The sequence below is a fragment of the Pogoniulus pusillus genome, chromosome 9 (assembly GCF_015220805.1).
Source record: "Pogoniulus pusillus isolate bPogPus1 chromosome 9, bPogPus1.pri, whole genome shotgun sequence".
In the NCBI taxonomy this organism is placed as follows: domain Eukaryota; kingdom Metazoa; phylum Chordata; class Aves; order Piciformes; family Lybiidae; genus Pogoniulus; species Pogoniulus pusillus.
Window position 1 is genome coordinate 16,074,554 of NC_087272.1, and position 15,259 is coordinate 16,089,812.

A 15,259-nucleotide genomic window follows, 5' to 3' on the forward strand; every position below is an offset into this window, starting at 1 on the left:
CTAGGTTGGCCTGGATGATTTTGGAGGTCTCTTTCAACCTGGTTGGTTCTATGATCTGTGCCAACTCCAGTAGTATTAGCTGCCTTTCAATTTCTATGCAGACTTTTTTGTTTGTCTCAACACAACACAGAAAAGTGGTGTCATGGACTGGGACTATATTCCTGAGTGGGTGTACAGAGGCCCAAAACACTCCTGCAAGTGAGGATCTCAAGCTGAGTTATTGGACAGGAGTAGTAAGGCAAAGAGAATAGCTGAAAATTAATGAGGATAGGACTGGCATTTCCCTGAGTGCTCACATTACAGATGAGCAAATAGCCTTGGAAAAGATGCTCAAGGAAATGACAATAAAGGTAAGTGTCCTGTGACCACCAAACGGGGTACAATCCTGCAGCCCCTGGTCGGTTTCAAGCTGGTCAAATGCAGAGCCACTGGGCTCAGACAGTATTTCCAACACAAACATCAGCATCTGCCTAGTACCCTTCTATGCTGCCATTTTCCATCTGTAAATAATCTCACTATAGATTGATTTTAACCAGCCAGGGTGCCTGGTTGTTTCTTTTTCTAGCAGGAAGCGTTTTGATGGCAACTTTTAAATATCCCATTTAAATTTGTTGCTTATGAAACTCATTTTACACAGCCTTGCTCCTGTGACTTACAGCACTGTGTCATTCAGCCAGGCTTGAAAGACTGGAAAAGCCCCGTAAAAAAGCCTCATCTGGATGGCAGGTGAGTGTGACTACAGATCACAATTCTGTGGGTGGGATTCAGGTGCATAAATCTCTAGATATCTAAACTATGGTGCTCTGTTTTATGTTGATGAGGTAATTTCACTTGGAGTCATCCCATCTTAATGTGATGTCTTAAGACACATGATGCAAATTGCCCCTTTCTCTTCACTGATGTTGGAGAACGTGGAGGTTGACCAGCTCAGCTGTGGGAATCTAAAGACAGGGGAGAGCAATGTGCCCTTCAAAAGCCAAAGCTCTATACCAGAGTGAGACAGAGATTAAAGGAAAATAACACAAGAGGGCAAAATATTTGTAGTTCTCCAAATTACTACAACTTTTTCTCCTCTCCACATATATTCAAACAATCTCAGCTAATTATTTCCCTTTTGAATAATTTTAAGCAACTTTGGCTAAGAATAACAAGAAAGGTAGGAGTTGTCTGTATGAATTACCTACATGGGTCAGTTATTGTAAAGCAAATTAGAGTACAAATTCAAAGTACAGTAGATATTTTCCACAGAGTCTCAGTTGGATGACTCAAGGAGAAAGTACTCCTCAGTAAGCCATTCTAATCCAATTAACCTGATACAGAGCCCATGATGATCTTTGGGAACCCAGTCAAGGGTTCATTTTGATGCTTTTCAAGAAAGCATAGACCAAAAAAATGATTATAATTTGACAGGTAATATGAGTTTTGAAGGGAAAACAGTTCTTTCAGGCTTCAAGAATTGTTTTTCCAACTTCTCTGAGGGACAAGAGACCTAAACACAACTTCTTGGGAGTAAGGATAAGGAGCAACCTCTGTAACACAAGAAGTGACACAGCATCCACAGGTATGTGGCTTCTAGGTCCACAGGCTGGATGTTAGAAAAAGTGTTTTGCAGAAAGAGTGACTTGCCATTGGAATGGGCTACCTGGGGAGGTGGTGGAGTCACCGTCCCTGGAGGTGTTTAAGAGGAGGCTGAATGAGGCACTTAGAGCCATGGTTTAGTAAATTAGAAGGTGTTAGGTTGGACTCAATGATCTCGAAGATCTTTCCCAACCTGGTTAATTCTGTGATTTTCTTGTCCATTCAGCTGATGCAGGAGGCTCCAAAAGCCCCTGGCTCTTCCCTGTGGCTGGGTCTGGCCTTCTCTCTACCTCAGAGGCTGAAAGCAGAAAAATCTACTGGCAAAGACAAAGGATGGTGTCTCATCTTGTAATACTGGGATTTGAAACATGTATAGGAGAGTCCTGGTAGTAAAAAGTGAACATATAAAATAATATTTACAGATCCTGAGTAAAAAGACCTAAGGTGGAGCTGAGGGGCAATGTATAAAGTCTGAAGAACATAAGGGCCAGATCAGTAATAATTTTTATGAGTATTCAGACATTTAGCTAAATCTGCAGATTAGTGCAGCTGTTAATTGATTTGATAGTCTTCATTCCAAAATTAGAAGCCACACAGGGGAAAAAATAAATTCAGTGTATGTAGCATCTAAGAAATGATTCTTCAATATTTGTGTCATTTTTTTGCAACTAATCTTACTCTTTAGAATGTAAAAATCAAATATATTTACAGTGCCTTCACAAGACAGGACAGCAAGGTTATGTTTTAGATATATCCAAAATGTACCCTTTAAAAAACTGATTATTCATCTTATGTTTGCTCTATTTCATATCTTAGGCAAAATAATGACTGTGTGCATGTGGCGAGCGTGGGCCATCTACCTGGTCTTGGCTGCAAACCTCTCTGAGGAGCAGGTGCTGAAGCAGGCTTGTTCTTCAGCTGATGCCACTGAGCTTTGCAACTGCTCTTCCATGGGCTTGGACTTCATTCCCCAGGGGCTAACGGGCAAAATCAGAGTGCTAAACCTGGCTCACAACAGGATAAAGCACATCCGATCCCAGGATCTGCAGCAGGCTGTGAACCTGAGAACCCTGCTGCTGCAGTCCAACAAAATCAGCTCGATAGACGAGGACTCATTTCTCTCCCTTGGGAAACTGGAGCTCTTGGACTTGTCAAACAACAGTTTGGCTCACTTGTCCCCTGCGTGGTTTGAGCGCCTTTTTTCACTCCAGCACCTCCACCTTCAAGGGAACTCTTACAGAGACCTGGGGGAAAGCTCCCCTTTCTCTAGCCTGAGGAATCTGAGCTCTCTGCACCTGGGCAACCCATGGTTCTCCACAATAAGGCAAGGGAATTTTGAGGGCATTGAGCTTCTTGACAAGTTGTGGATTGATGGTGCCAATCTCAGTCAGTATGAGCCAGGAAGTTTGAAATCAATTAAGAAGATAAATTATATGATCATGAACATCAGAAGCACTAATCTCTTCTCAGCAATCGTCAGTGACCTTCTGCACTCTGTTGAGTGGTTAGAAGTGAGAAAAATATCCTTCAGTGTACCAGCTGAAATGCAGTTACTGAGAGTTTTGTCTTCCTCTTTTGCAAAGAAAATTTCTTTTAAACAGACCTTTTTAACAGATGCTACTGTGTCCGAGATCATCAGCATTTTAGAAGACATGCCAAAATTAGAAGAGGTGGAGTTGATAGACTGTAACCTCTCAGGAACTGGACACTGGGGAACAGAAATCCAAGCAAACCAGTCAAAGACTCTTAGAATTCTGACAATAAGGAAATTAATTATACAAGAATTTTATCTATTTGGAGACCTTCACGCTGTGAAAAATCTAGTATCTCATCTTACCAAAGTCACAGTCGAAAGCACCAAGGTCTTTTTAGTACCATGCAGCCTCTCACAAAATCTTCTGTCATTAGTGTACCTGGACCTTAGTGCAAATTTGCTTGGAGACCTGAGTTTGGAACATTCAGCCTGTAAGAGTGGTTGGCCCTCACTACAAACTCTAAACTTAAGTCAGAATTCACTAAGTAACTTAGAAAGGACAGGTAAAAGTTTGTCTCATCTAAGCAACCTAATTATCTTAGATATTAGCCGGAATAATTTTGGTGATATTCCAGATGTGTGTGAATGGCCCAAAACCCTGAAATATTTAAACCTCTCCGGCACTCAACTTCCTAAACTAACAACCTGCATTCCCCCCACACTGGAGATTTTGGACGTTAGTGCTAACAGCCTGAGGGAGTTTGGGCTGCAGCTGCCATTTCTCAGGGAACTGTACCTCTCTAGAAACCAGCTGAAGGCCTTGCCCGGTGCCGCCTCCATTCCCAGCTTGGTGGCCATGTCAGTGAGAAGGAACAAGCTGAACGGTTTCTCCAGGGAAGAGTTTGAGTCCTTCAAGGCAATGGAGCTGCTGGATGCCAGCGACAACAACTTCATCTGCTCCTGTGAATTCCTTGCCTTCATCCACCACGAGGCCAGGATAGCTCAGGTGCTGGTGGGGTGGCCGGACAGGTACATCTGTGACTCCCCGCTGGCTGTGAGAGGGGCGCAGGTTGGAGCCGTGCACCTCTCCCTGATGGAGTGCCACAGGTCCCTCGTGGTGTCGCTGATCTGTGTGCTGGCATTCCTGGCGGTCCTGGTGCTGGTGGGCCTCAGCCGCAAGTACCATGCGGTCTGGTACCTGCGGATGACTTGGGCGTGGCTCCAAGCCAAGCGGAAGCCGAAGCGAGCCCCCGCAAAGGACATCTGCTACGACGCCTTTGTGTCCTACAGCGAGAACGACTCTGACTGGGTGGAAAACATCATGGTGCGGCAGCTGGAGCAGGCCTGCCCCCCCTTTCGGCTCTGCCTGCACAAGCGGGACTTTGTGCCCGGGAAGTGGATTGTGGACAACATCATCGACTCCATAGAGAAGAGCCACAAAACGCTCTTTGTGCTGTCAGAGCACTTTGTGCGGAGCGAGTGGTGCAAATACGAGCTGGACTTCTCGCACTTCCGCCTCTTTGACGAGAACAACGACGCGGCCATCCTTGTCCTGCTGGAGCCCATCCAGAGCAAAGCCATTCCCAAGAGGTTCTGCAAGCTGCGGAAGATCATGAACACAAAGACCTACCTAGAGTGGCCTCCTGAAGAAGAGAAGCAGGAGATGTTTTGGTTTAATTTGAAAGTAGCTCTAAAATCCTGAAGAAGTTCAAGAACAGAGAGCTAAGCCACTGTAAATTCCATTACTTGCTGTGAGATGAATTTAATTTTGTTGTTGTGGTCATGAATTGCTCTGATTTGGGCTGGAATAGAGGAAATTTTCTTCATAGTTGCTTCTGGGGTGTCATGGTTTGGATTTTTGTCCAAAAGAGTTTTGATAATGCAGGGATGTTTTAAGTATTGCTAAACAGTGCCTGAGCAGCATCTGTTTCTCATGCTGTCTTGTCACTGAGTAGTCTAGGGATTCATGATAATTTGGGAGGGGACACAGCTGGGACAGCTGATTCCAGCTGACCAAAGGGATGTCCTATACCACAAAACACTGTGCTAGGCAATAAATTCCATGTGAAAGAAATGGAAAGGGAAGATGGTTTAGTTGACTGTATAGGGCTGGATGATAGGTTGGACTGGATGATCTTGGCAGTCTCTTCCAACCAGGTTGATTCTATCATTCTATGTTTGGAGTTATGATGTTTGACTTCCCAAGTAACTGTTATGGGTGATGGAGCCCTGCTTTCATGGAATTGGCTCAACATTCACCTATAGATGAGAAGTATTGCGTGAGTTCCTTATTTTGCTTTGCTTGCATGCAACTTTTGTTTTACCTGTTGAACAGGTCTTGACATCCACCCAGTCGTTTTCTCACTTTTACCTTTCCAATTCTCTCCCTCACCTCACTGCAGGGGGAGCGAGTGAGCGGCTGTGCAGCACTGAGCTAATTTCCAGAGTTAAACCACAACTTTCTACATCTGTTAAGTAGCAGCGCTAGCAAAAGCTGTTTCCTTCATAATATTTAAGGATGAAAAGTGTTTTAGATCACAGCTATGCAGTTTGTGCATCTCTCTTCATAAAAGCTTTAGGACAGATCTTGACCGGCCAAGGGTTTTTCTGTCTTCTTTTGTGTACAACACTTTTAAACAAATACAATAAAAACTGGCTTATGAAGCAAGGATTTTTGTCCTAGCTCTCCTAGTTAGTGTATCTAAGGATGGATTCTCAGCACTATTTCACAACAGTTAAGTATCCAGATCTCCTGAGGATTGTGGATACAAGGCTTAATGTAAAAAAGCACTTTCACGCTGCAGTTTTGGCTGTTGTACCAAGTGTGAAGGCAACAACAACAAAAAAAAGCCAAACTTTGCTTTCATTCCAGCAGGCTTCTACAGATGTAGCACCAGACCTTCAGCTATTAGTTCATTTTCCAAAGTAAAAATGTTTGCTGACTACTCAGAGAAGGAGGAAAACCAGCACTTGTTCTGAAAGTGGATTATATCAATTTTGTTATTTCATTAAAGAAGAGAATATGCTGCATGGCCTTTCTAAACCTGTGATTTGCATTCTTTAAAATGTTCCTTTCATTATAAAAATTATTTCCCTATGTCTTAAAATCAAGAAGGAAAATATTTTTGTACTTCTGCCCCCCCCCCCCCCCCCCCCCCCCCAACTGACTTGGAGTCTTAGATGTGATAAAGCCAAACAAAACTATTATCTTGCCTAAGTATCATTGTTCCTTAATAATAACAATTGGTTTTCCATTTATTTAATGTGACCATCTCATCCCACCACTGCAGATCAAAAGAAGAATTAGTAAGTTATCAGGCTAGGATTTTGAAAATTCAGATCAAAAGCATATTTCCTTGTTAGGAAATATGTATAGGTTACTCAGTACACTCTTCAAATCAACTTTCCCAGAGCGCTATGGTCAAGTCTGGTTCTTGCTAATAGTGTATCAATCATGGATGCAGAATTCACACGACCTGGTATCAGATATATTGTTAAGTAATCTTTCAAAACATAAACAAGGCCCAGTCCTTAAATCTACAAGCCTAGTCAAACCATCAACTGGTAATTTTGATGACAGCCTTGTTTTGTAACTGTGGTGGGTTTAAACATTACACTACACTGAGCAAGTTTGAATGACTTGAAATACTTAGAATATTTAGATCTATTTTAAAGCAGAATCCAACATCCTGAATGTCCAGATCTATATACAGATTTTCTAGTTGACAAGCACACAGGGTACTTTTATGAACCACAGGAGGAGATGATTAGTAACATCATTCCAGCATCTATGCAGTACCTTCCTTTTAGCATCTGGAATGCAAAATGCTGAGTAGTTTGGTATACCTGAGCAGGAGACATGGGTTCTTCTATCAGTCAGTTGGGTATATGTATGTGCCATCAGAAAGGTTCCACACCTGTCTTAAAACTACCCAGCAAGCACAGTCAGAGGAAATGCTGTGCAGTGCACAGGAACTTGAATTAGCAGCACTTACCAGTGGGTTGTCGTGCCTGGTCTAACACACACAGACAGGCACACCCATGCAGGCTGTGCATGAAGTGCCTGGAAGGCAGAGTGAGGCCTGAAATTGTCATGTTACAGCAACTTTTGCAGCAGTTTGTGTGCCCAAAGTCTGCATGGCCTCGTATCACAGAAGTGAAATATATTTAATGCTCTGTTTGTGCCCTGTTTTTTCTAGATGTGTTTTGACTTCCTTTTATTTCTTGGTATTTATTGCCATGGATATTTCTTTTTTAATGCAGCATAAAGGAGAAGAAAACAATGGTTCCATAATTACATGGAATGGATACACAGGATTACAGGACTGCTGATAGGTATTTTCAATGACCTTTTCTTCATTTATAGCCAGAAAAATTTTCCTCACCAAAGACTGTGCAGATGTCATTGAAAAAATATCCTGTTAATATGCCACTGATGTTGTTAAACTGTCAAAATCAAGTTTACAGGAAAAAAATGAAGCCAAATGACAACAAAATATTTGCTGAGAGTCAAGGATGCAGAGCCATGTTTTAAGTGCTATTAAAGATATGGACAGCACAAAAATGGATACAATTATCTTAGTTTACTAATGCCAGGAGGCACAGTTACAAAGAAATAATTAAAATCTTATTGCTGTTGCATGAACTTTAGCAATCATCTGCTTGGTTTTAAGTAACTGGGACATAAGACAATTGTGCTAGGTAATTGCCTTATTTAGGAAGGGAAGATAAATGCTACAAAAAGGAAGGGTCAAGAAGAGTCTTTCGCAGACTTCGGGGAAGTAAGGAGCTTTTCTTCCTATGACAACTAGGAAAACTATGTAGTCTCTTGTACCTAGGGACCTGGCTGTTGGAAAGTCCAAACTGTCCCCTAGCATCTGTCATGGTCCATGACACAGGAAAAGTGAGGTTAGCTCACTGCAAGAGCATCCAGTAAACCTTATCGTGAACCAGAGGCACAAGAGATTCAGGAGCTTGCTTACAGTCCCTGCAAGTGGTATTCAGGATGATGGTTCCCAGTACTTACACCAGTGGTGCAAACCATATAGTCAGAACAAATATCTGCAAAGTCTCTTCCCACAACTTATCAAATGCCCTCATCCTATCCTCAAAAAAAAAACATAACCTCCTGTTGACTGAATTAGTGCTACTGCAAAAAAAACAAAACCCACACCCAACTATATCAAAACCTGTTTTTTTAGCTCAAATTCTATGTGGTGACCATAGAACTAAAGTTTTGCCTTTAAGCCTTACAGTTGCTCTTACAAGCTTTCAGAAAGGCACTTTTGGCTGCATTAGTTTGGGATGCCTGCTTAGTTAAATAACCACATTACTGACAGGTTTCCTTAAAAGCTCTTTCTGCAGCCCAACAAAATTCTGTGGCTTAAATTCTTAAACCTTATTTTTAACTTTTTTTCCCTAAATGAAATTATGTAAAACTTACTATGTGCATTTGCTTGAATTTCCCACAACAGTGAAACATCCTACATCTCTTCCAATGAACAAACTTCTGAAACTGATGCATCAAAACTGATGCAAACTGATGCTGATGCATCAAAAGTCCTGTAACGCCAGTTCTCTCCATGGTCACATTAATAAACAATGGCTTCAGGGATTGTGGAAGCCTGATGATGACAAAGACAAAGCAGTTTGTGTTTGCAGAGCTACAACCACGAGGAGAGATGTTTTTCAAATTCATCTTTGGTTTTGGGGGCATACTTTTTTAAACAATCAAGCAGAAAGCACAGTGTGGTTAAGGAAACTGGTATGTCACAGTGGAATTGTCAAAGATAATGACACAGCATCAACAGATCACATCACTCTTATGCCACCCTGCAGGTGGTGCACCCTGCAGGGCTTCACCCTGCAACCCTGCTGCTTGTGACAGGGCCCTTTCTGTGACGTACAGACCTTCTGGATGCCACAGGTAAGTGGTCCCCCCATATTCTTGATCATGGAGTCTTAGGTCTCCTGGCCTTCACTAGAGGCCACCAATGCTTTCCTATTACCTGCCTGCCCAGTGGCTGCTCAACAGCTACTATTCTAGGTCCAATGTGCCTATATACTGTGGGCTCCTCTTTTTTGCAGTAGTCTGTAATTAAAGCCTGAACTCACGAAGCCAAAACTGCACAGGCACCACATCTTCATTAAAGCAACTAATTTCTAATACAAATCTGTAACAGAGCTTTGTTAACACGTTAGCTGCTAAATTAAGTGCTAACTAAAAAGGCAGTGTCACAACCTCCTGTCCTGTGATGCTATTATCAGACCAAGTAGCATATATTTTAAGTTGCAATTGTTTCAAATTTCTGTATCGATTTTTATGTTTTCCAGGTAGTTAATTTTAATACTACTAGCCTCTACATGAGTATCTCATGATATAAATGAGGAGGAAGACAGGAATTGAGCCATATAGATGAAACCCCCAGTATTGACTTATTATTAATACTGGAAGGTCACCATCTGGACTATTCCATAAAATAATACATCTGCATTGCTGCTAAGTGGGAGTTTTAACATCTGGACCATATTATCCCAAATTTTCCTCATCCACCCATCATCGCAAGAGGAATTTCCTGACAAATCAGATTGCTGCCCAAAGGTAAATGTTTTTCTCATTACCCTACCTTAAATGAGCTCAAAAAGACCTAGAAGTGAAGTCAGCACCAGCGTCACAGACAGCTTTGCCATTTTCTAATTGTGCAGATTAAATCAGTAATTCAACACCAACTGAAAGGCATCCATCTGTCCTCCGCTTCCCTCACAATGTTCCCCCGGCGCTGAGCAAGCAAGGGTGCCTGTCACCAGAACATTCAACAGAAGAGCATTATTCCACTACCCTTCCCATCTTACAGAAGATGGTGAAAACCATACAAAGAAAATAACTGTGTAATAATTAGATTTACCCTAAGAGACTGGCCTTACCAGAACTTGTTAACTTGGCAATGCAAGGTAGTTGGTTCTCTAAAAAAAGTCTTGTTTCTTTGGATGTGGAAGCATTCAAATGTTCAGAAGCATGTGCCTGAAGAAATAATAAACCAGCTATTTGGATTTTTAAAACAATGCTTAAATGAACATGCTTATACTGGGTACTATATTGGAACTTCATGGAATGGTTTGGGTTAGAAGGGACCTTAAAGATCATAGAATTAACCAGGTTGGAAGAGACCTCCAAGATCATCCAGTCAAACCTAGCACCCAGCCCTATCCAATCAACTAGACCATGGCACAAAGTGCCTCATCCAGGCTTTTCCTGAACACCTCCAGGGACAGTGACTCCACCACCTCCCTGGGCAGCCCATTCCAATGCCAATCACTCTCTCTGGCAAGAACTTCCTCCTAACATCCAGCCTATACTTCCCCTGGCACAACTTGAGACTGTGTCCCCTTGTTCTGTTGCTGGTTGCCTGGGAGAAGAGGCCAACCCCCACCTGGCTACAATGTCCCTTCAGGTAGTTGCAGACAGCAATGAGGTCCGCCCTGAGCCTCCTCTTCTGCAGGCTGCACACCCCCAGCTCTCTCAGCCTCTCCTGACAGGGCTGTGCTCCAGGCCCCTCACCAGCTTTGTTGCCCTTCTCTGGACACGTTCCAACCCCCATTCTGTGGGCAGAGACATCTCCCTTTACACCAGGTTGCTTGAGGCCTTATCCAATCTGGCTTTTAACACTTCCGGGGCTGGAGCCGCCACGAGTTCTCCAGGGAGCCAGTTCCTGTGCCTCCCCACTCTCATGAGGAAGAGTATCCTCCTAATGTCTAAGGTAAATCAAGTTTCTTCCAGTTGGACACTGATACTACATGCAGTTGTAAGAAGTCCCTCCCTACCTTTCCTGTAGGCCTCCTTCACACGCTGGAAGGCTGTCATAAGGTCTCCCCAGAACCTTCTCTTCTGTAGGCCGAACAACCCTAATTCTCTCAGCCTGACTTCATAGGAGAGGTGCTTCAGCCCTCTGATCATCATTCCATGTCCTTCTTGTGTTGGGAGCACCAGAATCAGATGCAGTATTCCAACTGGGGTCTCAGAAGAGTGGAGCAGAGGGAAGAAACAGCTCACTTGACCTGCTGGTCATGCATCTTTTGAGGCAGCCCAGGGTACAGCTGGCTATGTGGGCTGCAGGCACACATCGATGGCTCATGTTGGGCTTCTCATCAACCAGCAATTCCAAGTCCTTCTCAGGATTTCTCACTATCCATTCTCTGCCCAACGTGTGTTTGTGCTTGGATTGCCCCAAACCAGAGGCAAGGTCTTATGCTTCACTTTGTTGAACTTCATGAGGTTAGCTCACCTTTGAAGCCAGTCAGGGTCCTTCTGGATAGCATCCCTTCCCTTCAACATGTCAACTGCACCCCACAGCTTGGTGCCATTGGAAAACTTGCTGAGGGTGCATTCAGTTCCACTGCCCATATTGCTGTCAAAGATGTTAAATGGCACCAGTCCCAGTACTGACACCTGAGGAACACCACCCATCACTTGTCTCCACTTAGACATTGAGCCATCGACCATTACTCTCTGAGTGTGATACCCAATTCCTTATCCAGCGATTGGTGCATCCATCAAATCCATGTCTTTCCAGTTCAGAGACCGGGATATTGTAGCAGACAGTGTCAAACACTTTGCACATGTCCATGTAGACAGCACCAGCTGCTCTTTTCTTGTCCTTCACCACAGTTACTCTCTCATAGAAGGCCACCAGATTTGTCAGGCATTATTTGCCCTTGGTGAAGCTTCCTGTTTTTTATGTATCTTACAAGAGTTTCCAGGACAATCTGTTCTGTGGTCTTGCCAGAGAGGTGAGACTGACTGGCCTGTAGTTCCTGTTTTCCCTTTCTGAAAATGGGAAGTCAGTGGGAGCTTGGCCATACTGCTGTGACTTTTCTATCATGGTGGCAAGTGACTCAGCAACTTCATCCACCACTTCTCTCAAGATCCACAGATGGATGTTGCCAGGTCCCATTGTCTTCAGATTTTCAGGTGGTCTCAAACCTGGTCTTCACTTACTGTGGGTGATTGTTCATTTTCCCAGTTCCTGCTTTTACCTTCTGTCACTTGGGTGGTGTAGTTAAACCCCTTTTCTGGGAAGACTGAGGTACCACTTGTTGAGTACCTCAGCTTTCTCCTTATCACTGGTGACCAGGGCCCCTGTTTCTTTCTGGAGAGGGATCACCTTTTCCCTAGTCTTTCTGTTATCCTCAACAGATCTATATAAGTTTTTCTTGTAGCCCTTGATGTCCCTGGCCAGATTTAATTCTATCTGGGCTTTAACTTTCCTGACCTGGTTGCTCAGACCAGACCAGGTTCTCTTGTTCTGAGACCATGACAAATCTGGCTTTCTGTTTCAGATATATTTTAATATTTATGTTATGCCAGGGTGTGCTGGTTTGAAGCTAGCTAGAATGTTTTGGTGAGAAGAATTAGATTACAGGCTGTGAAAGAGAAACAAGGGTGATGTCTACGTCACTCACTGGCTTGCTGAGAGGCATAAGAGCAAGAATCCTAACACAGGTAAGGGGGTTCAAGCACAGCCTGAGCTCTGAGCTGCATTTCTCTCTCTACCTCACCTACTGTCTCTCTGATTAATCCACTTGCTTCCTAATCCCTCTGGCTGACCCTCCATTCTTCCTTGGGGCAGAAGGCAAGGTCTGGGGTAAGGCAGGGGAGTGGGAGAAAGTGGAAGGGCAGTTGGGAGCCCCTCCTGGGGACTCAGGTTTCTGGGAGGGGTGTTGTGTCTCTGTATTACCTTTTACCTTGTGTATTTCTGTCTATAACTGTATATACTGTAAATATCTGTTTGTCCATTCTGCTAAGCTGTAAATATAAACTTCATTCAATTTCCAGAGCCAGCTGCATCTAGTTTGGGTGATTTCCAACGTGTGCGTGTAGGGCGGGGGGTGGGTAACACCCAAACCATCACACAGGTGAAAACAACTTTGCCCACATAGTTTATATTCATCAACTGGCAGCTGCTCATGACAAACAAACTGCGTTGTAAGAACCAGTTAAGTGCCTGTCAGAATTTCCTTCGGGAAAGTACTGAGTCAGAACACTAATAAGCTTTTTCCTTCCTTCCTTCTCATTTGATATGCTACGCTCATGCCTTCTTGTTGAGAAGAATTGATAGGATAGGTTAGGACAGGATAGGAATGGCTTTTCAAGGGTGGTAATTCTCTGACTAGCATTCTTTGTTGCTACTCCACAACCCAGAGAATGTAACGCAGGTGCTAGCACATAATTGCCAGCACCTCACTGTCAGAGGAGTGGAGAATTTGTGAGTGAAACAGAGAAATGAGTGCATTAACTGCACACAGAGGCAAATCTACTGAAGCAGGTTTTTCACAATGTTAATCAGCAGAACATAGGCTTCATATTTTTTTTTAAATCTCAAATAACATTAACAGTGTCCTCAAAGATAACTGAAAAGTGATCATTTTCTCTGAGCTGCTTCCTCATGTGGAAATGAACCCCACACTGTCCACTATCAACTAGACAAAAATCCACAAGAGTCAGTGGGCTACATTTTCTTTCAGGACAAGACTTACTAGAAAAAAATTCTCCCTTATTTCCTTTCCCTGTGCCCCATGCCAGGATCACACTCATGTTACTTTATAAGTAGCCATCTGGTGAAGAGCAATCTCTTCGTTCTTGGCAAATTATCCACAGCTGAGCTTCGGTTGTTTGCTGCAACTTTTTTTTTGCTCTGCCCCTTTGAAATAGGAGTCTTCCCCAGCATGACCTTTCTTGTTTCAGGAGACATTTTACATTCCCGATAAGCCTGGATAATGCTTTCTTGGAAGGTACAGGCTGTTGCTGTTTCTCTTGTATATGGTAAGTAGTTGCTGCTTTTTATCTTTTGTTCTTTTTGATCAAGCTAATGAATGCCCTTTCCATTTCAGGCTGGTTTTATGCTTCCTTTGACCTTCAGATCCTTTTTCTTTCAAAAAGAAACCAAACTTTTCTTCTTCACATGTTTGCAAAGTGATTTGATTTGGAGGGTGGGAGTCAATCGCTGCAGTCCTTTGCTTTATTTCTACTAATAGAACTGTGCAATTCTCTCTGAGCTCTTACTATGTCTGAGAATAGCATGAGTATCCAAAGCAGAGATGTATACACGCTCTCACCATGACCTCAAAGAATCAGACAGAAGGATTTGTCAGCTGATGCTGCCTTCCAAGCTGTGATTTGCAATGGGGGGCCAGCTACTTGTTTCATTGATCTCTTGGGACAGAAATTAGAAAACAAAGCAATTTTCAGTCAGAGAAAAAGAGTTTTAGTTACCCCTCCCATTGAAAATAACATATTCTACCTCTTTATCTGATTTCCCTTCTCTTTTACTCTTCAAAATTAAAGCAGGGGAAAGTTTGTTTCATTCTCTTCAGTATTAGACACTGTTGTGCATAATCTGTATGTGAACTATAGAGGCATAGTAACCCCAGTGGTCAGAAGATGGATGGCAAGTAAGAGACAAGTGTAAGCAAAAGCAGAGGGCTGTTTGCTCTTTAGGGAGTGTATGGTTGTTTCTCAAATTTTGATTTATTTAAATGCTTCCTATCAAACCAAACTGATATGCACATGAACACAAGCATAATAGCTGCCACCTGGAAGAACTGTAATGCAGCAGTCTAGACCTGCTTGTATTTAAGTGAGCACTTGTAGTCATTGTTGTTTATTTTTATGTCAGGTGGACAATTTCCTGTATGCATTAACTAAGTAGCTTGAATCCTAAATGTGACCATCTTTACAGTTTCTGCCCCTAAATTAGGTTTCCTTATCTGATGCAACAAGGTATACTGGTTATTTTTAACCTCTCTTGTGCAAGGATCTCATTAGATGTTCAGATTTGTGTCCTACTTCTTAGTCTTCAAAATACAATGGGTCAGATTTTGGCAGTTCCCATACTGGTAGAAATTTGTAACTTTACCATTGTTCCATGACATGCTTTTAAAGAAAAGCATGCAATGAGATTGACAGCAGGTTTGAAAACTATGCAAAAGTATCTGGATATGAAATGTGAGGGCAATTATAAATTAGTGCACAAACCTGTAAGCTGTTTTGATGGCAAACACTTCTAAGCTACCCAACATGGAGTGAATTCAGTAAACCATCTGGAGGTGAGGACCCCCTGTAAGTTGTGTTCACTGTTCTAGAGTAACTTCATACATAGATAGTTGATAGGTATGAGGATGTATTACTTACTCTCCCAACTAAACAGAGTG

The 15,259-nt window shown here is 42.8% G+C and overlaps 1 protein-coding gene and 1 long non-coding RNA gene across 8 annotated transcripts in view; both read left to right on the forward strand.

Moving 5' to 3' along the window:
• The first annotated feature begins 2,402 nt into the window (after positions 1–2,402).
• On the forward strand, positions 2,403–4,797 carry LOC135178434 (toll-like receptor 2 type-2). The gene has a single exon (XM_064149376.1). It carries the CDS (start codon positions 2,403–2,405, stop codon positions 4,752–4,754), a length of 2,352 nt encoding a protein of 783 aa, XP_064005446.1. The 3' UTR covers positions 4,755–4,797.
• Positions 4,798–13,058: 8,261 nt separating this feature from the next.
• LOC135178113 (uncharacterized) overlaps positions 13,059–15,259 on the forward strand; it is a 132,835-nt gene continuing 130,634 nt past the window's right edge. For 3 of the 7 annotated variants that reach the window (XR_010303353.1, XR_010303356.1, XR_010303357.1), the window contains exon 1: positions 13,062–13,871. This is a non-coding gene — a long non-coding RNA (uncharacterized LOC135178113). Of the gene's footprint in view, positions 13,872–15,259 lie in introns of all 7 variants that reach the window. The other 4 variants (XR_010303358.1, XR_010303359.1, XR_010303354.1 and 1 more) reach the window with 4 other exon arrangements.

Excerpts from the sequence above, each read along its gene's own strand:
- LOC135178434 (XM_064149376.1), top strand. The coding sequence starts at position 2,403 with ATGACTGTGTGCATGTGGCGAGCGTGGGCCATCTACCTGGTCTTGGCT.